The 23,271-nt window shown below is 48.0% G+C and overlaps 1 protein-coding gene across 1 annotated transcript; it reads right to left on the reverse strand.

The window, feature by feature from the left end:
• Positions 1–286: 286 nt before the first annotated feature.
• LOC119440248 (uncharacterized) lies at positions 287–8,340 on the reverse strand. Its single transcript, XM_037705173.2, has 3 exons — positions 8,067–8,340; positions 3,980–4,249; positions 287–385 (listed from the first exon to the last, which is right to left on the reverse strand). The coding sequence occupies exons 1-3, from the start codon at positions 8,169–8,171 to the stop codon at positions 287–289; spliced, it is 474 nt and encodes a 157-aa protein (XP_037561101.1). The 5' UTR covers positions 8,172–8,340.
• Positions 8,341–23,271: the final 14,931 nt, after the last annotated feature.

A 23,271-nucleotide genomic window follows, 5' to 3' on the forward strand; every position in this document is an offset into this window, starting at 1 on the left:
ATTACTAACTGAATGAACAAGCGTGGTGTGAGCGCGCACAAACAAACATGAATAGATCACACTGAATGACTGCAGACAACGACCGTCAAAACTCTGGCAGCAAGCGGATACGCCGCAGCGGCGAACGTACGTGCGGTCTATCGCTTCAACGGAAACTGAGCACATAAAGGTCAGAGCCGTGTGGAGATAAGAGACGGTGCGAGCGAGCGACGATCGCGGTTGTTGGCAGCGTAGAAGGCTAATTGCTATCGCAATAAAAAAAGTAAAAAGCAAGTTGAGAATGAACTTACATTTGTTTAAAGAGAAAGTCACTGAGGTAGCCAAGCTTGGACTCGGTCAATGTCACTTGGTGCCTGTAGCAAAGCTCTCGAAGAAGCTGGATGACCTGCAGGTTTTTTGTAGAAGAAATGTGTAAGAACTGCTGGGTCGCTGGATAGTTCACTGATCAATTGCCTACATGGCATAGTTTAAACGTCTCAAGGGGAGATACTCCTCAAATATTCTGTTATTATTTGTCCTAGAGGTTTGAGAATTCAGACATGTATAGAGTTATTCGTGTAGATTTCAAATATGCTATTAGTTTTTGTGTAGCTGCTATATCTCTGGAGTTATGTCCTACACCATGGGTTCTCAAAGTGGGTTCCGCGGAACCTACGGGTTCCGCAGGCCCTTGCTCGGGGTTCCGCGAGCCACTGATAAATTTTCCTTGGTCCCGCTCTCGACAAGTGTCTAAAACGGCGAACACGAGGTGCGCTTGATCCAAAGAACCTCCATTACCCATGTCCGAGTGTCAAAAAGCACATCACAGCGCGTAACAGCAACGCGCGAACTGAGCAATAAATACGCAAGCAGCTTTTAGCCACCCAACCTCTGAGAACGGGCAGCGCGCCTAAGCTTTCGCACTTGAATCTCGGAGGCCGTACCTTGCCGCCTTTCTCCTATTTGTAGATAGGGTAGGTGCCGATAGCGTGCGCACTGACGTATACGTTGACGGAATAATAATAATTTTAAAAAATCCGCGGAGCACCGCAAATGCGCGCCGCAGAAGAGCAATAACGGCGTAGCGACCAACCGAAACGAAGCGGCGCAGTCCGCATCGCCGTGGTCCTCAGCGACAATCATACGCGGCACGTGACTGACAGCAACGCCGAAGCGCTTCGTGCCTAATTGTGCCTTTAAAGCCTTTATTCTTGCGTTTATCGCCGCGCGTAACACCGTGTTGGCGGCTAGCCGCGTGCCTCCGTCAGTGCGTAGTCGCTATCTCTGATCGCGTCGATAACCACCGCAGTTTCGTCCGCAGCGGTTGCGGCAAATAGTAGTTTCGTTTTCACTCGATGCGCGCGTCGGCTGCGTGCCTTCACAGCTGCGTCGTCGCCTCCCATGGCAGCGTCGATAGCGACCGCAGTTTCGTCCGCACTTCTTGCAGCGAATTGTAGTTTCGTTTTGACTTGGTGCGTGCGTCAGCCGCCTGCCTTAACAGTAAGTCGCCGTCCATGATCGAGCCGATAGCGGCCGCGGTTTCGTCCACAGCGGTTGCGGCAAGCAGTAGTTTCGCTTTGACTCAGTGCAAAGCTGTCGAAGATAAAAAGCACCGGCTACATCGCGATGGACGGACAATTTGTTGGCGAGCAGCTGAGTGGCGAAAAAATAATCGGGATGTGCGCCCGTTGGTGCAAAGCGCGTCTCAGATGAAAACGCGCGCCGCGAAGGATGTCACGAGGCCTTCGCCGCTGCTAGCGCTAATCAGTCATGCAATGAAGAGAATTTCAGCTTCCGCACTAGTCATGTGCTAAATAGAAACAAGATTTGACGATTCATTGAGTAAATAAAAGCGTGTTGACGTAGTGAAGCATTTGTTTAATGTTTTCTTCATACCCTCGATAATACGACATTCGGTTAATTCGGCGGGGGGGGGGGGGGTTCCTTGGCACTTTATGGAGCTTAGCAGGGTTCCCTGGGATGAACGTAGTTGAGAACCCCTGTCCTACACAACAGCAAAATATTGTGATCTTTGCAGGCACTTTTTTGGGTATTAAGTTTTCACAAAAAGCATCGTGCAGCGGCTTATTTAGCTCGTTGTGCCTATATCTATCCAAACAGCCTGTCCAATTACAGGAATTATGCAAAAAAATTAAGTCACTAACTAATTTTTTTTACAATCCCATGAAATATAACTTTGTACTTTCGCAATTACTGCCAAGAGATATAGCAATTTCAAGAAGATATCAGCATTCTACATATCTCGAAGAGTATGCATGTCAAATTTATGTAAAAAACAAATTAGTACAAAATTTGAAAATTCGTTAGTATAGGACATTTAAGGCACAAGTTTATTATCATCGGATTGTAAAAGAACTTAGTTAAAGCATACTAATTAGTTTTTGTTTTGTTTTACATAGTTCCACTTCTTGTATATGCTGTTTGGATAAATACTGGCACCTTGCAGTGCACATAGAGCTAAATAAGGTACAACACGATGCTTGTTGCGAAAGTTTAATACACAAGAAAGTGCCCGCAAACATGAATATTTTGCTATTGTGTAGGACATAACTTGACAAATATAGCAGCTAGACAAAAACTAATGACATTTCCGAAATCTCTTTGAAGAACTATACAGCTGGCTCAATTTTCGAACCCCTAGTACAAATAACTTCTTTTTTTTTGGAGGTGCATCTGTGTAAGAACGACAATATGCATAAATCGTGCCTGCCAACCTGTGAACATTAGAATTCGTAAAGGTCCTGTGGACATGACAAAAGGGCAGAGGGTGTTGCGTGCATTGATTTTTAAAGTTTGACTCTGCACATGCTTTTTGTGGGATACAACAAACTATTTACAACCGTTTAATTTTAGACGCACCACACGAGCAACAACAAACTAGAAAAAGATTAAAGCAACACATTGTTAGACCAAAGTGGCCTTTTCAGCGACTTAGAAGTTGCCAATTTTGCCTGCTTCAGGAATGAACTTCCTCGAAGTAATCACCCCTCTAGTACATGGCATTTCTTGAAATCTTGCCCTTCCCCATCCTTCAACACCTTTAAATCTTGTCAGCGAACGGAATCTATATTTCATAAAACCTGATGCAACATATGTAGCGGTGAGTGAATAGTAATTTTCAAGGCCAAATAAAATATTGTCAGAAGCAAATTAACCTAAATATACTGAATACTTTCCTAATAATGAACATCCACTTTTCAGTATTTAAAAAACGATCTTCACATCCTAGCACTATTTTCACAATGTTAGCAAGCTTCTGTCGTTATAGTGCATGTTATGAAGCGTTTATTAAAACCACAAGTGAAGCATCAAGGGCAAATGAGCAGTTTATTTGCATACTTAAATCTTACTGGCGAGTTGGTGATAGTGGTTTGGCGAGGAAAGTGGTTCATGGGCAATGTAGCATGCTGCACTACAAAACTGCATGTTTTACAATACAAGGCCACAATGACGAAATTTACTGCACTTTTGCTCCAATTTTATACTTGATGATGCACAGTTGGCAGTTTGAAACATTTCGGAACTAATTAAAAATATTCATATTTGTGAATAGCGACTATATGATTCGTTACTCAAAAATTGTCAATTGCACATCCACCTGAACATTTGCAATACACCACACAATAATCCTAAATTTGTAAGTGGTGTGATAAACTTAGGATTTGGCAGGTATAATACATCAAATGCAACCCTAGAACCCTAGAAGAATTTTCGTTCTGAAATTGTGCCATCAGCTACATTAAAATTCGGGTCGTAGGAATGACGGGGTCGCTGCTGTTTCCACGTAATAAGCTCGGCTAGTAGTCAGCAAGTGTCCTGCGTTCTTTGCTTGTTGCTGTCGCAAGTGGTGCTATTGAAGATGTGCCGTTACCAACTTGCCCCATTTGCAATCCTCATAAGGTTGTTCTGTGCTTTCTGCCCCCGTATGCGTGCGTAAATTATTCCACTGAAACAACTCGTCTTCTCCCGGGTGACCAACCTGTAGCTGCAGATGAACATTGTCCTCGATGGCCCGGCTCTGAAAGAACTCCGCAAGCGCAGAGTGCAGCTCAAACTCGTCTCGTAGCCACTCCAGCAGCTGCGGCTTTTTGGCCAAGTGCTGCAGCAAAGTCAGCACCTTCCCGGAGAGCTGCAGGTTAGGCTGCACCTCCAACAGGATGGCGATGCAGCAGGTGATGCACTCGTGGGCCAGCCTGCTGCGGCTGGCGAAAAAACTCAAGTCCCGAGAGCCGACCAAGCCATTGAGGACCTGATGGAGAAAAAAAAAAAAAATTACAATTGTAAATTGCACAATAAAACACAGGACAAAGAAAGGGATCTGACACACAAATAAGCGCTCCCAATTGAAAGTTGCCTCAATGTAACAGACCCTTTTTCATACAAGCAATGGCCACCTGATTTCACTGCATCCAAGCCATGCGAGAACCACCAGACAAAGCATCACAGAAGAAAGGGAAATTAGCTCTTGTAGATAAATATGGATGGAGCACTGACGCCCATATCTGACATGTGGCACACATTTGCGAGTGACATCTCTTCTGTTAATTGTCCTCTATTTTTTAACCATGTACAATTATGCCTCCAAACTAAATTCTCACCACCAGTGCCGACTCCTCACCATTTATCAAAAGGGAGTGGATATTGTGCCGGCATCCGGCATTCCTAATAAACACATCACTGTTTTGATGATCCAAATATAATCTCACTATCAGGGAGGGAGCAGTCTACTTGACTGGAGCAGTAGTTTTTTATTTTTTTTTATTTGGGGTGTTGCTACGCTGCGCTCCGCAACACCCCAACGACCGCCGCTGCGCGTCGGCGCCCGGCACCGCGGCTCAACCGACCGCGCCGCCAAACAGAAAAAAAAAAAAAAAATGTGGGATACGAAGAAGAAATAGCCAAAACCTCGCTAGCGTACGCCTGTTCTCGAGGCGAGCGTTGTAACCACTAGGCCATACAGCCACACTTCCAGAACATGCATTAATGTAAACCACATGATTGCGTTCCGGCTGCGGGCACAATATCCACTTCCTTATCAAAATACCTACCTGATAACGCGGATTCGTGTGTTAAAGACGGCTAACACACGGGAACGTAAAATAAACTGCATTAAGTGAACGAACCCCCCCCCCCCCCACAAGCGCGTTTTCTTAGTAACGCCCCCCTGTCTCGTGTGATGTAGTCTTTGCGGCCATTATTATTATTTTTTTTTCGAAGCCACTCCGCTGCTGACAAGATATGTCACCATATCATCGTCATTAATGACCTCATACTCCCAAGCTCAGAACTACAGAGTCCCTTCCCTTTCAATGTTTTTGCACTAGTAAACGGCGAAAGAGATGATGATGATGATGATGCACCTCCGTTATGGTTCGCACCCACTAAGGGGGATAGGCCAAGAATCGGGCGGCAGTGGGAATGCTAAAGAAAATTCATATTTTAAAACAAGAAATGCCAAGTAAAAGACAAAAAAGACAGATGTCGCACTAACCAGATTAGCACGCGAGCGAGCAGTCAGACTGACTGAAAAAGGTGAAAGTGAAGAATTGTTACAATCAGAGGGAGGTAATATTAACAAAACAATTTGGAGAAATCAATTTAGGTGATATGAATGCATCTGATGTGTAGAATACAAATACAATAATTAGCAGGGTAATCGTTTTGTTTCAGTTAAGAAATTGAATACTGCGCAACACACGTCTCTGTGACTATAGCCTAGTGCTGAAGCCCCCAATGATAACAATACTGGTATGTTTAAACCTAATCCAATTTTGTAAAGTGAAGCTTCCAGTAATAACTTTCTGTGGCGTGAATATCGTCTGCATGATAAAAAGTAATGTTCTATTGATTCAATTTCCTTACAGTTGTGACATAGAGGGGACATCGTGAGACCAGCTCTATGTAAATAAAAATTCAATTGCGGGATGCGACAGCGTAGTCTGGTGTAAGTAACTTCCAACTGCCGAGAAGAGCACCACTGTTTATTCCAGCAAAAACCTAGATGCTGAAAGTCTGTAGATGGTTTCAGCGGTAAGTTGCTTAAATCATTTTGCAAACAAAATTTTCTGTATCTCGATGCAGTGACGTAAGAAGTATCTGGTAAAACAGGGATCAAAGGCCCACTTAGAGACGTTCTTGCTAATAAATCTGCCATTTCGTTTAGATATAAACCGCGGTGTCCAGGAACCCACAGCAAGTTAATTTTTTGTAAACTTTTAGGGACTAAATTGTGAAACAAGCTAAGGAGAGCTGCATTCGTTTCCGTGCAAAGCGACACACATACCGATAGAGAATCTGTAACTACGACAGCTGTTGATTGATTTGCAGGAAGTTTACGTAGCGCTAGGACAATGGCCAATAATTCTGCTATGAAAATAGGTGTGTAATCTGGAAGACGAATAGAGAAGGACCAATTAAGAGAAGGAGAGAAAATGCCTACGCCAGCCTTCTCTTCGGACTGTGAAGCATCAGTGGCTATGATATTGTTTGTTTCCAGGTGAGAGAGGTAATCTTGTAACTGATCATTTAAATATTGGTATGGCATTAGTTTTGCATTTGAGGGGAAAATATCGTCAAATTCTATCTGGAGGCTTCTTTTTGATTGACTTGTTGGTTGAATGCGTTGAATTTGTACATTCAATGGTGATAGCAGTGCCTGTACGAATACGATCTGAGGGGTGTGTAATCGCGACCAATGACTATTAAAGAATAAACTTGGTTCGTTAATAAAAATATACATAGGTCTTCTTTGAGGAGATTCGTAAATTCTTAAATACGTTTGGACTGTAAGCATCCTCAATCTGCTTTTTAAGCTTGGCATTCGTGCTTCCATATACAGCACGGTGTTGGCAACAAACTTAGGGAGTCCAAGGCACAATCGCAGAGCTTCCCTTTCTAATATTATCAGAGGTTGAATTTTATAAGCTGGGCTACCAGAAAACAAGACACTTCCAAATTCCATGATCGGTCGGACATACATTTTATATATCATAATTAATGTATGCCTTCGCAGCCCATATCGTTGATGACTGATCTTACGTAGCCATCCCACGGCACGAGTTGCCTTAGACGCAACTCTTTCAATGTGGCTTCTCCAGTTTAGTGACCCATCATACGCGATTCCCAGGTATTTAAGGCAATTCACTTGGGGAATGAACTCTTGACGATACACCAATGAAATATTAATGGGAACATCTAAAGGAAAGACAAGAAGAGCACTTTTTCTAACGTTCAGAGACATATGTATATTAGCAATCCAGGTTTCAAGCATGCATAAGTAATTTTGTAACCATTGATACAGTGCATTTAGATCATCATTGGACGCGAAAAAAGCGATGTCATCGGCATAAACGTATACATGAATGTCATGGAGCGATGGGATGGAGCTTAAAAATATATTAAATAAAACAGGAGATAACACTGATCCTTGTGGTACTCCGCGTTTCTGTCTATACCTTGACGATGAACATCCGCTTTGAAAACAATAAAATTCTCTTTCCCTTAAAAATTCTGCAATCCACGCCGTGATGTATTTCGGAAACCTGTACATCTCTAGCTGCTTTATCAGAAGTCCATGTTCCACTGAATCATAAGCTTTAGCTAGATCTAAAGTCACCAATGCTGAATATTCTCGCCTACGACGTGCAAGTAGTACTCCACTTAGCTAGATCTAAAGTCACCAATGCTGAATATTCTCGCCTACGACGTGCAAGTAGTCAGTCGATTACGCGGCTACTGTAACATTTAAACTAAACACCGTGCACAGTCACGTATGAGGTAGCACATTTCCGTAAGTTACCTCGTTCATATTTTTCCCCACTGGCGTTTATTCCTTCACCACCCTTTTCCGTCTTTAAGGCGAAAGAGATAACGTCTATGGACAGGTGACCGACTCACGTGTGGAGGCAGCAACAACGACCGATGCATGCGCAGTGTTTAACCAACGCCTCCTAAACAAGTCATTATAGGAGGCCTTAGTTTAACAAAGACGGTAATTTTGCAGTAGCGCATGAACGCAAGCACGACAGCTGACATGCGAAAGCGAAGTCAGTGACAAAACAACTTACGTCCAGTTGTCGCTGGGCAAACGACGACGAGGCGGTCGAATCCTCGTGCGACGGCTGCAGGGTGCACGACTGGACGAACGACTTGGCAACGTCGGCAACTTCCATTGGAGCAGTGTGCGTACGGCTCTTACGGCACGACGACAACGATGAAATAAGACGCTCCGATGTGACAAGAAAGCGAAGACGCCGGGCATCCACAGACAAACGCACCACGGCTCCGCTGCTGTTTCATATAATAAAGACGCTGTCTACTGTCTGCTTTCGTTGAACGTTCGCGGATTTTAAAACGTGCAGCGAACCACTAGAGGTTTCTGATTGGCCGATAATGTCAACGCTAGGTGACGTGTACGCTAGCGCTAGCGCCACTTCCGCCTCCGAGATACATTTTGCCTTCGAGTGCCTTCGAGCATGGATGCCTTCGAGCATAACCTCTATCGCCTCTATGCTTCGAGAATGAATCGCGCCATAGAGTTTCTCATGCATAGCGCTAAAGTACAGTGTACTAGTACACTGTACGCTAAAGCAAAGGCAACTATAAAACAGAGCCTCCGAGCATTACGCCAAACACTTAAAAATGTTATGAATCTTAACACAAAACAAATGTTTAATAAAAGCATGCATAAAAACCAAAATGACAGTAACTCTTATGAAATAAAACGTACTTAGTAATGTAATCTTTTATCGTTGTTTTGTTTGTGCAAACACATTTTAACAGAAGCTAGCGCCAGAGAAATTTGCAGTATTATGTCAAGCCAATGTGTCAAGCTAAGTGCAAGCCTTAGTTTTGATAGACCACGGCTGCTGCCGCTGCCCTGCAGCTGTGTGTTAGCGGAAGGTCAAATTTGTTCGAATCGTTCGATTTCAGCCTTTTAAAGATGATCGGCACCTTAATTAGAACAGCCGTCGTCCGATCTGCCCGATCTCGCAGACCTATCATCGTTCCTGTGACTCGCACGAGCATAAGACACAGCGGCAAGTAAGTTTACTTTCTTTACCAAAGCGATGTGTCCCAACTTTCTCTGGCAAGCTATTTCACTCGGTGTTCTCTAGTTGTTCTAAAAGTGCCTAAAAGATGTATTTGCGCAAGATGATATTATTCGGTGTCTGCGATGTGAAATGCAAAGCGCATTTGTATGTGTGTTTTATTTCTGGTGTTTTCATGCTTGTTTGGAAGAGCTTTCATTCTCACTTGGTTTCTACCTACAGTTTTTTTATTAATCACCTTGTGAAATAGGTAGCCAAGAACCCTGTAGGCACCGTAACTGTGAGTCGATTACGCGGCTACTGTAACATTTAAACTAAACACCGTGCACAGTCACGTATGAGGTAGCACATTTCCGTAAGTTACCTCGTTCATATTTTTCCCCACTGGCGTTTATTCCTTCACCACCCTTTTCCGTCTTTAAGGACTACGCAGGTACGCGAAAAAAGAAATAGTAAACACATTTGCATGCGTTTGTCGAACTCGGGTACAAAAACATTAATTTCTCAGCAGGGCAAGAACACGTGAATGTTGGTTCAGGTGAGCTCACAAGAAATGCCATTCTTTACATTTATTGGAGCGCAGTCAAATTTCTGGCAAACCGCGTGTTTCTCGTTTTCTTCTTTTTTTTTGCATTCAATTGCGGTTACGTTCTGTCAAATAAGTAATCTAGTTCAACACAAACAAGTAACTAATGAAGCTTCAATTCACATAAGCCTATGAGAAAGTAAGGGCATGCCCCTTCTCTTCGAACCTGTCAACTGATGGCGCTGGTTATTGTCATGATGTTTAGTATCGCGTAGTGCGACGCAGACGACTGTGAATATTGTGCATTTTGTAGCAACGTCATGTGCCTTGGTGAATTTAGGAGTGCCAAACGGTTGTGTGACGCTTCACTTGAGTTCTTTCAAGTAACCTAGAGTGGTCGTTAGGAGGCTTGATGGTTTCAGAACTGCTCTATTCCTGCACAGTAGCTGGAATAGAGCAAATATGAGGCTGCTAAGCAGACCTGGGGCACAAGAGGTCCTCCCCCACCCCACATGTCTGCATAGCTGTGTTACAATTTGTTTCAGCAAGTGAGCTGTCTCCAGGGGCGGATCCAGGTTTTTTCTGAGGGGGGGGTCAGCTTCTGTCGATGATGATGATGATGATGATAGTAGCCTTTATCATTTACCGAAATTCACCGTTTCTGCTCACGATAAACCCGCGTTTTATACGGCTAGAGCAGCACCTGTAGCCTACAAGGCTTGAGAGGGCAAATCACTTTTTTTTTCTTCTTTTTTTGTATTTATTGCCAAGAAGTTCGCGCTGTTTTTATTCCCCGGCCGCCACTGTCATCATGAAAACGAGTGTTACCTCGCGCCATCTAGCCCGCCGTGGTGGCTCAGTCAGTTCAGGCATTGCGCTGCTGAGCACGAGATCGCGCGATCGCATCCTGGCCGCGGCGGCCGCATTTCTATGTAGGCGAAATGCAAAAACGCCCGTGTGCTTGCGTTGTAGTGCGCGTTAAAGAACCCCAGGTGGTCAAAATTAATCCGGGGCCCTCCACTACGGCGTGTCTCATAATCAGAACTGGTTTTGGCACGTAAAACCCCAGAAAGAGGAAGAAGACCTGTAGCGAAGCCAGGTACGGTTTCTCCGTGCTTATAGGAAAAGGACGTTACCCAATACAGCCATGTGCTTGGCGGCTGTGCCTGATCATGCAGGTTGTTCAAAACTAAGCTTTATGGTTTTCTTAAAATTAGGCACTGGGAGGCACGCGAAGATCACCTGTGCAAATAAGTTATGTGGCCAGGGGGGCACAAAGTGAGATGATAATTATCGCTGTGAGCAGCCCAATTAACTAAAATTGAACAATTATTTTTGTCGACTGCAGTAAGTGGGTATGTTTGTATTGTGAGACGTTGACCAATGCGATGCCTTTATTTCCGAGCAGTCGCCCGAGTCAGAGACGAAGCACCGCACGAGACAAAAGATGATGATGAGTCGTATGTACAGATGACGACGACGATTTGCACAAATAGCGCTCACACAAGATGATGAGTCGTTTGTGGAGATGACGACGACGATATGCGCAAAATGCGCTCACACTAACTTCCCCCCTTCAGGAAAGCGGTCAGCAAGACCGCAAACTAGAAAGGGTAGGTACGGCGAATGTAGGGTTTCAGGCGAGATACGTGAACGATTTCCGTAGTGCGGCGGCGGCGGTCAGTAGCTGAGCTGACAGGAGTGACGCTGTAGTTAACGGCCGAAGTTCGTTGCAAAACGGTGTAGGGGCCGAGATATCTGTGGAGAAATTTTTCACAGAGCCCCGGTGCGCGAACAGGTCTCCACAAAAGAACTTCGTCGCCTGGGCGGAACGAAGCAACGCGACGCGTCGCATCATAGCGAATTTTCCTTTTGTCCTGAATGGTATAGCGGTGTTGGCGCGGGCAAGTTCACGGCACCGGGAGAGGCGAGCGGCAAATTCCTCAGGAAGAGACGCGGATGGAGCAGCAGGTGCTGAAAGGAGTGTAGTGTCCAAGACGAAAGACGGCGCACGACCGTACACCAGGAAGAAGGGACTGTAATTGGTTGTACGTTGGACGGCAGTATTATACGCAAACGTCACAAAAGGTAGGATGGTGTTCCAGTTGGTGTGATCGGGTCGAACATACATTGACATCATGTCAGACAAAGTTCGATGAAAACGCTCCGTAAGACCATTTGTTTGCGGATGGTACGATGATGTGGTCTTATGGATGGTGTCCGAGGCCTGAAGGACTTCACGGAGGACATGCGATAGGAACGTCTTGCCACGGTCACTCAGGAGGACACGAGGTGCGCCGTGGCGCAAAACGATTCCGTGCACGAAAAACTCGGCGACTTCGGAGGCAGTACCAGAGCGAAGAGCCGCTGTCTCAGCGTAGCGCGTTAGATGATCCACTGCGGTAACGATCCAGCGGTGACCAGCGGGCGTGAGTGGGAGGGGTCTAAACAAGTCTATGCCCACAATTTCGAAGGGGGTGTACGGGCATGGTAGAGGCTGCAGAGGACCGGCTGGAAGGGATGTCGAGCGTTTTCTGTGTTGGCATGATGCGCAGGAGCCAACGTATTTGTCGACTGAGGTGGAAAGGCCCGGCCAGAAACAACGCGTTTTGATGCGGTCGTAGGTCTTATGAAAGCCCAAGTGGCCAGCCGTCGCGTCGTCGCGAAATGCTTCCAATACTTGGAGTCGAAGTGAGCGAGGTATTACTGGCACCCACCGGTTACCGGAAGGATGGTAGATTGATCGAAATAACGCTCCACCTTGAAGCTTAAAACGCGAAAGTTGTCGTCTTAAGCGACTGTTGGGGGGTCGTGCCAAGCCAGTAAGTCGGTCGATCAGCGTACGGCAGTATGGGTCAGTACGTTGGAGTGAGACGAGGTCAGTAGACGGGAGAAAGTCAACTGAGGCAACTGACTGTCCCGGGCTACTGGGCGTGCGCTGAGACGTGTGGCTAGATGGTGACGTGCATACCGAAGGTGAAGCATGGGCGTTTGGGGACAGCGGGCAGCGCGACAAAGCGTCGGCATCTTGATGTTGTTTGCCGGACTTATACGTGACAGTGAAGTCATATTCCTGTAAGCGCAGTACCCAACGGCCGAGGCGTCCAGACAAGTTTTTCAGGGACGACAACCAACAGAGAGCATGATGGTCGGTCACAACTGTGAAATGGCGGCCGTAGAGATAGGGACGAAATTTTTGTATTGACCACACGATGGCGAGGCATTCCTGTTCTGTAATCGTGTAGTTGCGCTCAGCAGGAGAAAGAGCACGACTTGCATAAGCCACGACTTGCTCTTCGGACTTCTGATTCCGCTGCAGCAGGACAGCGCCAATTCCATGCCCACTGGCATCAGTGTGTAGAATAGTCGGGGCCGTTGCATCGAAATGACGGAGCACGGGCCCTGACGTGAGAACTCGTTTGAGGGTCTGGAAGGCGGCTTCACAGTCGTTCGACCACACAAAGGACGCGCTCGAAGTCAGAAGTTTGTGTAGAGGAGCGGCGATGGTGGCGAAGTCACGGACAAAGCGGCGGAAGTAGGACGCCAGTCCTAGAAAGCTGCGGAGTTCTTTAAGAGCGGTTGGTGGCGGAAATTGCAGTACTGCAGCGATTTTATCGGGATCAGGCTGGATGCCATGCTTACTGACGACGTGGCCCAATACTTTAATGCTTCGGCTTGCAAAGCGACACTTTTTAGTATTGAGTTGGAGACCAGCTTTTGCTAGACACGCGAGAACTTGGTCTAGACGTTGTAGGTGCTGGGAGAAACTCGACGAAAAGATGACAATGTCGTCCAAGTAACAAAGGCAGGTCTTCCATTTTAAGTCCACGGAGTACTGTATCTATCATACGTTCAAACGTAGCTGGTGCATTGCACAATCCAAAAGGCATCACGTTAAATTCAAAAAGGCCATCAGGTGTAGCAAACGCAGTCTTTTCTTTATCTGGCTCATGCATGGGAATCTGCCAATATCCGGAGCGCAAGTCGAGGCTCGAGAAATACTCGGCACCTTGTAAGGTATCCAAAGCATCGTCAATACGAGGCATTGGATAAACATCCTTACGGGTAATTTTGTTGAGCGCCCTATAATCGATGCAAAAGCGCACAGAACCATCCTTTTTTTTTAACAAGCACAACAGGAGAAGACCAAGGGCTTGCTGAAGGCCTTATAATGTTGCGTGTCAGCATGTCGTTCACTTGTTCTTCTATAACTTTTCGCTCCGAAGGTGACACACGGTACGGGCGACGGCGAATGATGCGAGAGCCGTCTGTTTCAATTCGATGAGTAGTTACAGTGGTCTGACCCAGGCCTCGCGAAGAAACGTCAAAACAAGCTTCATGCTTCATTAAAATGGTGAGGAGTGCATTGGTCTGGGCCGGATTGAGATCTGCACTCAAGGTGGCCTTAATAGCACCAGTGTGGCCTTCTGCGGGCGTACAATACGCGGAAGATGTGGCAGGCGAAACACTGACGACACATACCGGCGCAGCCGTACTACTCTCCGTGGCGGTCGTCGCGCCCGGTTTGTTTCTACTGCGGTATTCGCGGCCACATTTCTCGCTACTGCCGTCGGCGTCAGCAGGATGAACGACGGGGCTATGCTACCTTTGAGCGAGACAGCGCACCTAGGTTGGATTACTACGTTCCCGGGCGTCACCCAGGTGACAGGCGCGGCTACGCCAACTTTGAGCGAGACAGGACACCTGGACCAGATTCCTCCGTTCCCGGACCGTACACAACCTCCTCTGGTCGCTCTCCTTCACCTACCCAGCACCTCCACCACTTGTGAGACGTTGACCGATGCGATGCCTTTATTTCCGAGCAGTCGCCCGAGTCAGAGACGAAGCACCGCACGAGACAAAAGATGATGATGTGTCGTATGTACAGATGACGACGACGATATGCACAAATAGCGCTCACACAAGATGATGAGTCGTTTGTACAGATGACGACGACGATATGCGCAAAATGCGCTCACAGTATTGAAAACCTAGAGGCTGTCGTGTTTCTACACAGTATCAGTCGGAAGAATTATTCTAGCGTGTTCGTGCTCCGAGATATCCGACTCCAAATTTCAATTGCACTGCGCAGAGTTATCGACTCGACGCGAGAGCGGTTTATGCTTTGCGTTGCTGTGGAAGGGAGGCATTTTGGACATTTTTAGGGCATTGACATCTTGATGGGTGAAGTGTTGTCATGAGATTTGTGCATGACAACACCAAAGTTAAAGCGGCAGTATGAAATATTCGTTAGCATAGCTAAAAAGGTTTCTGCTGTTGATGGTGCAGTTGTTGCTTTTGATTTCAATAAAGCTTACAATACTTGTAAATCAGCAGTCACTTTATTTGCGTAGCCCAAACAAGGACCATGCCCGGTCGTCTAGTCACCATTACGCACGCGCACTGGCCTCCGGCTTCTCCGCTCGCGCCATTATCTCGGCATGGCAGCTGCCGCCATCTTTACAGGCTGCGCGGTCGCGTGTTACGACAGCGGTTACGGGTTCTTCGATTTTTTTTTTTTCGCCAGCCGTGAGGGGAAGGGGGGCAGTTATTATCTTTGCCAATGCCTCCGCCGCGTTGTCAGACTAAACGCTGCACCCAACAGCCGCGTCACATCAGGGAGGAGCTTTGCGCTGATCCTCACTCTCTTGCATGCGTAATCATGCGAACGACAATTAAAATTTGGAGTTGGATATATCGGAGCATAGACATGCTAGACGAATTCTTCCAAGTGAAACTGTGCAGAAACACGACTGCCTCTAACTTTTGAATACAAACATACACACTTACTGCAGTCAATAAAAAGTTAATTATTCAATTTTAGTTAATTCGGTTGCTGACAGCGATAATTATCTCACTTTGTGTCCCCCTGGCCACACAACTTATTTGCGCAGGTGGTCTTCACGTGCCTCCCAGTGCCTAATTTTAAGAAAACCATAAAGCTTAATTTTGAACACCCGGTATATCAGCCTGTATTGTTTCTTAAAATAAAATTTGGGATGGTCTGTCGCAGGTTCGTTATAAATGCGTAAGCACGGGTCCGGCTTTGGAGTTCTGTTGGGACACCTTGATTTCCTTAAGAAGATTCTTTGTGTTCGGCTGAGACACCTTCGTTTCAACGCGGCAACCACTACGCTAGTTGTTTACGATATGCGAATCACCGCGTGTGAAGACTCACGACGCCACCTACAAGAAGAACGATGTAGCGTAGTAGCCGTGAGCGCGAGCCAGCGTCTTCATGTTTTGTTTCCCACGCGACGTCATCCTTTTACACAAGGCGCGCATCTGCTCCCATTTCTCTAACCACGCGACGCCATCCTAGGCCCGCGCGCTGGCGTTGGCCGCTGACGTCACGCTCCCCCATTTCGCAGCCCATGCTCGAGGCTTCGCCCCGCTCCGCGAGAACGCCCACTCAGATAAACGGATCCGGTGGGCTTGAGCCTCCTATGCTTAATGTACGACAATAAAAAATGTCACCGTTTCGCCCTAAGGGCGAAGCAATGAATGCGATAGCAACACAGCAATGTCATACGAAGTAAGGTGAGCGGCTTTGGTAGCAATATGAATTGTAGTAAACATGAGCTGATTAAGTAAGCAGGTGTGCTGCGGCGTAAGTAGACCGACATGAAGAGAGACTCGATGACCACGAGAAGGCGCGTGTGAAACGGTGGTGTTCATGAGAAGCGCTTCCCGTGGGCAGCGCGCGTGCGAAGGGACACACCTGTAGCGCTGCACTGCCGATCCGGGCAGCATTGCGTGTGTAGCGTGCGTTGGAAAATGTGGCCCGACTATTACGAACTGAATGAACAAGCGTGGTGTGAGCGCGCACAAACACGAAGAGATCACACTGAATGACAGCAGACGACTGTCAAAACGCTGGCAGCAAGCATACGCCGCAGCGGTAGAAGGTACGAGCGGTCTATCGCTTCAACGGAAACTGAGCGGCGAATGCACTTAAAGGTCAGAGCCGTGTGGAGATAAGAGACGGTGCGAGCGAGGGACGAGCGCGGTTGTTGGCAGAGAAGTGCGCCCCCCCCCCACCCCCCCCCCCCTGCTCCCTCCGGCGCTGGCTTCCTGCTTCCTTGCTTGCGCGTGGGAGATTGAGTGCGTTCGCTCTCCGTGATAGCGCGCGTCTCCGCACGCTTCCTCTCGGGCATACGGCGCGCGGCGAAGATTTTAGACAGTTTTAGTTTAGCGTTTCTCGACTTACGTACGCTAAACGCAAACACTTTACGGGACGTTAGGGTGTGCGTCGCTTAAGGACTTTTAGTTTAACGTTCCGAGAACGTAAACGTAATATATAACGTAAGCGGACGTAGCTCTATCTCTTGCCTAAATCAACAATCAATTCCTGTCTTGGCTACAAGCGAGTCACATGTAACCGAGGAAGTGGCCAATCCGTTTATGTGTGCGCGAGAACGTCGCGAAAACGATTCAGCAGCAGGTTCTGCATCGCACGTCCTGTTCCTGTTCACAAACTCATGGAGCGCTCAAGTGTTCCTTGGGACCCTTTTTGCTTAGCTTACCTAAGCTGGCACGACATGGAAGCAATTACGATGCGCGAGCGCGAACCAAGACACAGGTTGTATGCAGCCAGGAATGGGCTCCTCAACATTGATGCCATCCCAGACCACACGTTCTGTCGCCAATTCCGATTTGAAAATCAAGACTTGGCTGTTCTCGTGAAAGCATTGCAAGTGCCGGACTACGTGACAAGCGCTCAAGGAGTGAGAGTGTCTGCCCAGGAAGCCCTGTACATTTGCTTGCGTCTCCTGGCCTACCCGAACCGCCTTTGTGACTTACAAGACTTCTTCGGTCGCCACTACAGAGTCATTTCAAGTGTGTCGAACGAAATGTTGTTGCACATTTCAAATATCTTAGGAACTTTCAAACAGTAAGAGAGACTCAGAGCTACTCACCTATCAAGCTGACGTGAACAGACGACATACAACTATTCCAATACGGGGTTTATTCTTTGCTCACCGTGTGCCACCTGTAGCAGACGACGCGCGGTTCCGCAGCGCGCGTCGTCTGCTGGATGGACGTCATGACGCGCTTCTTCGCGTCATGACGCGAAGAAGCGGTGAACTGCGCTCCAGACGGGCCCCGGTCGGTGCACCTACCCATCTAGACACCATAACGTTATTTTTTGTTTGTGTGTTTACATTCCTCAGAATCGAGGCTGCTCACTTACTTTCGAAGACATGCCCGGTCGCTCTTGGCGAAATGCGCTAGCAGAAGCTTGTATCGCTTACGCAGAGTTCTTGCGCTGAACACCTTCTTCGTCGCAAGTTCCATTTTTTTCGCAATCTCTTGCCATTCTGATGGATTTCGAAGCGGGTTGCAAGCATTCACTTCACGGAGAAGAGATAAATCGTCATTCTCGGTGAAGCGCAAGCGTGTCACACCTGTTGGTGGTACAGCCTCCATTTTGCAGACTGTTTTCCAAGAATAAGATCGCGTTGCCATGGCACGGCCAGCGACTATGAGTTTTGCCAAACCCGTCCAAGACAAGGGAATCCATTAGCATCCATCCTGGTGTTGCTATACGGCAACGTATGCGGATGCGTCGCATATAGGCTTACGATCGCCGGAATCGCCGAACGATCTCGGAAATTGGGCGCGCTTTGCCCTCAAAACCAGCGTTTCAGGTGAGTTTAGAGAAAGCGAAAGCTTATTTCTATAGTTACTGGTGATCTACGCGAGGGAGAGCGCAACCATCAGGAGAATTCATGCTGAAGCGGGAGCCAGTGGTGCCGCCATGATTGACAACGTTATTTTTTAGCGTCCGTAAACATTACGAACGTTAAACTCGCCAAATAACGTACGTTAACATAGCGCACGTAAACCTCAGAAACAGAATAACGTTCTGAGCATGCGCAGTGAAGACGACGCTATTTTTTACGTCCGTAATGCGCTTACGTTTGCTTGCAAACGCTAAACTAAAACTGTCTTTTATCTATAGGGAACCTCACGGCGACGGCGACGGCGACGACGACGCCGACGGCAGAAATCTGGTTCAAGTGTCCATATAATTGCTATCGCAATAAAACTGCGAAGTTACAATGAAAAACTTGTAGCGTACGAACGGTACTGTGCTCGTACTGGATATTGTCAACGTGTAACTGTGATCACAATGAGTGCTACAGTTAAAAAAAAAAGTTGTCTATGCGTAGTTCTTAGTTAGGCTGTTAGTTGTTATATATATATATGAACACTTCAGCGAGAGATCTCTTTCATTAAGCAGGTTGGTCGCGGAACCGATGACAGCAAATGAGGCAACCGATGACACCCCAATGGGGAACTAAGTTGATCAGGCGCGAAGGCGCTCGCGCGGACATCGGCGTGCTTGGCAAAAGGGACGTCCCCTCGTTCATTCGACGCCACCGACGGGACGAGTAAGGCACGGCCGGCGCCAGGAGGTCCAAGGTGTTCATGAGAAACAATAACTACGGCAACTTCGCGACACCACACCCCTACGGAATATAACTAAGCTTGTGAGCGAGCTAGCTTTACTTCTACATGGCTGCTACCACTGGTATTCGCGAAAAATACTTTTGAAAAATGCTGGTGGCCATATTTTTTTGCGACAGGGCCGTCCCCGTGTCAGCAGGGGGGGGGGGCGATGCAGAAATCTGAGGGGGGGGTCAGGACATCCGGACATCCCCCCTGGATCCGCGCCTGACTGCAGACAACGACCGTCAAAACTCTGGCAGCAAGCGGATACGCCGCAGCGGCGAAGGTACGTGCGGTCTATCGCTTCAACGGAAACTGAGCGGCGAATGCACGGCGCATAAAGGTCAGAGCCGTGTGGAGATAAGAGACGGTGCGAGCCAGCGACGAGCGCGGTTGTTGGCAGAGTGAAAGTGCCCCGCTCCCTCCGGTGCTGGCTTCCCGCTTCCTTGCTTGCGCGTGGGAGATTGAGTGCGTTCGCTCTCCGTGGTAGCGCGCGTCCCCGCACGCTTCCGCTCGGGCATACGGCACGCGGCGAAGATTTTATCTATAGGGAACCTCACGGCGACGGCGACGGCGACGACGACGGCGACGCCGACGGCAGAAATCCGGTTGAAGTGTCCATATAATTGCTATCGCAATAATAAAAGAGCGCACCGACTGACAAGAACCGGCTGCTCGCGTACGCCTTGAGTGCGCGGATGCGCCGTGAGGACATGTTGTTGTCTTAAAACATGAATAAGCCAGAAATCGACTCGATCGCGATTCATGCATGATCTTCCCAGACTTTGCGCCGTGCTTCGCGCTAAGGAAGCGTTAAGCTTGGTGTATGTTGAATGATGATGTCGGGCACACGAATCCATCTGTTTTGCGGCCGTATACAACCGAAACACATTATGTTTTCCCGTCGCCTTCGTATCGTATAGTAGTATAAAGTACAAGCAACAGCCTATATAGTAGTCGTCGTTGTTCAAAAGGTAATCAGAAAGAAACCAACAGATGTCTCTCGTTAAGCTATCAGGGCCGGTATGACGTGGCAATTACTTTCGTTATTTTCTATTATGTTCTGATCGTTCATCGCACACCACCCGACAATCCTATAATGATAACGCCAGGCGGAGCTCCGCTCGAAACACCGACTCTAAACGCGATAAGAAATAGGTAATGTTCTAAACATGGCGTCTATGCATGATGTGTTTCCGGCTCTCCAATTACTTCCAGTTGTCGCTGAGGCGTGGATTTGAACACAACTTATATAGAGAATTGGAATGGAGCTGCTGCACCATCCCGGACCCCTTCTATGAAGAAGTTGAAAAGGGAACAGAAAGAGTTAGGGCCGACCATAGGTTGAAAGAAAAATGAAAATTGGCCTGTAACCATCGGCGATGATTGTCTGCCAAGTGATAGCTTCACGATAGACCTGCTGCGATAGTATGCTGCTGGGAACACTTACAAGTTACTAGTTAGCTCTACAGGTTAATGCTACGAGGTGTGTGCGTGCTGTGACGTTGCACAGCCCAAGGCGTCGAGTCATTAGATGAATCGCTTAATAGTAGTGAGCTTGATAAGGTCCGGTCGCACTCATTTGAACGAGAATGGTAAACTGGGCGAGTTGGTACTGATTCATGTTTGAACTTTTCGACGGGCAGCCCTATAGAGCTAACACGAAACGTAATACCGGGCGAAGTGCTTTCTCTGGTGTCATCTCGTGTCTTCATTTCGACCCGTGTTAAACTCTAGCGCTAAACCCTTCTAACACGACTCATTTGAAGGCAAGTAAAAGAGGACCAAGACGAGGTGCCTATTCCTTTTGGGGATGCATTTTCTTTCCTTTTTCACATACAACTCTTCGTTTCGAAGAGAACTGCAGCAGGGGCAGCGCGCGATAGCACACCTGTTCTCTTTCCCTCCCAAGCCGGCGTCGACAGGCGTCATCCGCTCGTGGTCGGCGGATGGGAGTGGATCGGCAAAATGCGCACTCGGCCCGCCCTTTCCCTCGGCCGGAAGACACCGGCGTGCTCGCGCATACACATACAGAGAGAGGCGGTGCAGATCGGAACCACGGACCACCGGCCGCCGCCCGCCACCGGGCGCATGACGGCGACGCCGCCAGAGAGAGACCGCGAGGGAAAATAAAAGGGGGAGGAAGAAATATGGACGATATACGTTCGGAAGGGGACAACGGCTCCGGCGTCGAGCGTACTCACGCGGTGCGTGCCGACGAGCGGTTCCGGCGGGGGAGCGCCCTGAAGCGCGACGCCCGCTTGGTCCGCGAAAATACGTAAGCCGCGTAAGCTGGTCGCAGGCGCCCTCGGCCCCGACCGGACTCGGCGTGCCTCGAACGCCGACGCAAAGAAATTTCCAAGAAGCCCTTTGCGGGTTCGCGAGAGTGAAAACGGAGAACGGCGCTGCTCCGTACGGCGTCCCAGAGTTAAATTACAATACATCGTTAAATTAGAAGACATGCACCGCACAAAGAGCGATGGAACGAAAAATGTTAGGCGTAACGTTAAGAGACAGAAAGAGAGCGGTGTGGATCAGAGAGCAACCGGGCATAGCGGATATTCTAGTTGACATTAAGAGAAAGAAATGGAGCTGGGCAGGCCATGTAATGCGTAGGGTAGACAACCGGCGTACCATTAGACTTATAGAATGGGTGTCAAGAGAAGGGAAGCCCAGTCGAGGACGGCAGAAAACTAGGTGGGGTGAAGTTGGGAAATTTGCAGGCGCAAGTTGGAATCAGCTATAGCGCAAGACAGGGGTAATTGGAGATCGCAGGGAGAGAGAGGCCTTCGTCCTGCTGTGGACATAAATATAGGATGATGATGATGATGACATGGTCCTGATTGGAAAGGAACGTCTAATCAGCATTCCGACACAGCATACAGTTAGGAGATAGCACGGAGGCCTACGGACTAATGCGCATGTTACAAAGACATGTCCACGTTCGATCCAGGTGGCTCAGTGGCTACGGCCTGCTGTTGGGCAGCAAGTCGCAGGTTCGACTTCAGAATGCACCGGCCACATTCCAATGGGGGTGGGAAAAAAAAAACGCTCGCGTGCGTCGATTTAGGGGCACACTGAAGATCCCCGGGTGATCAGACCTAATCTAGAGCCCTCCACAACGGTGCCTCTCAGCATCTGTTTTTATTTAGGATGATAAAACACAGCAATCATAGCCAATGAGTCGCCGCTGTGGTTATGAAAAAAAATGGTTAAGTGACGTCGGGCCTGAATACCAATTGCGTGTTTCACTCGAAGAGCAGACCGTTAGCTGTATGAGATGCAACCAAAAATAGAAATACCGCGGTTCTGATATGAAAATACGCGAATGTCGAGCCATTCTGCGCTCACATTTAGAGCTTATCACTCATTCTGTTCACTGTGATACACTTTCAGATGCAGCATCGTATACGACATGATACGACAGTAATCAGACACGAGAATACAGCAATAGCTCGGCGTTTTTCTTCGGCTCTAGCCGCTTGTCCCATTACCATTAGAATAACCGGCCTTATCGTTGAAAATCAGCGACGACACGAAGTGACAAGGTTGCGAGCTGGCCCGGCCCGCTCTGTAATCGATTCACTGCGAGAATTCATCTGCCTGAATTTGGTCACAGCGCGTACCCTTCTTGCAGTGTATACATCTTCCCCTGCTGCTAGCCTCCCCGCCTTTCCTTCTCTATATATTGCTCTCTCCACTAGCCGCTTTGAAAAATAGGCGAGGTCAATATTATCAGCCCACTGACTTCGGTCGAGTTGAAGGCACGCACGCCGGACCGTGCTATGCATTCGACAATCGATTTCATTCTTTTTCACCTGTCTCACGATCGCATTACCTGTTAAAGATAGCCGCTCCGGCCAGAGGCCGCGTTCCCGTCGAGATAAATTCCCGGCGTTCCGACTTCCATCTCATTTGTTGTGACTCGCAGACGCGATAACGCCGTTGGACGCCGCCGAATTCGCGACTCCCCGATAATCCTGGAAGTTAGGAAGCCCGGCGTTCGCTTTCCTCCGCAATCCTTCATGCCACGGGTTTCTGCTCACACACGACGATGCCGAAACCACACCAGGCAGCTTGATTGCAAGCCGTTGAAGAGCGAGGCGGGGTGAATGGTCGCCTCCCTCGACGACGACTTCTCTCTCTCTCTTCTTTTTATTTTCCTTTTGCAGATAAGGTACGGTGGTGTTCAATTCTATACGAAGCACGCACACGCCTTTCGTGATGTGTTTCCTCTTG

This window comes from Dermacentor silvarum, chromosome 2 (genome assembly GCF_013339745.2).
Source record: "Dermacentor silvarum isolate Dsil-2018 chromosome 2, BIME_Dsil_1.4, whole genome shotgun sequence".
In the NCBI taxonomy this organism is placed as follows: domain Eukaryota; kingdom Metazoa; phylum Arthropoda; class Arachnida; order Ixodida; family Ixodidae; genus Dermacentor; species Dermacentor silvarum.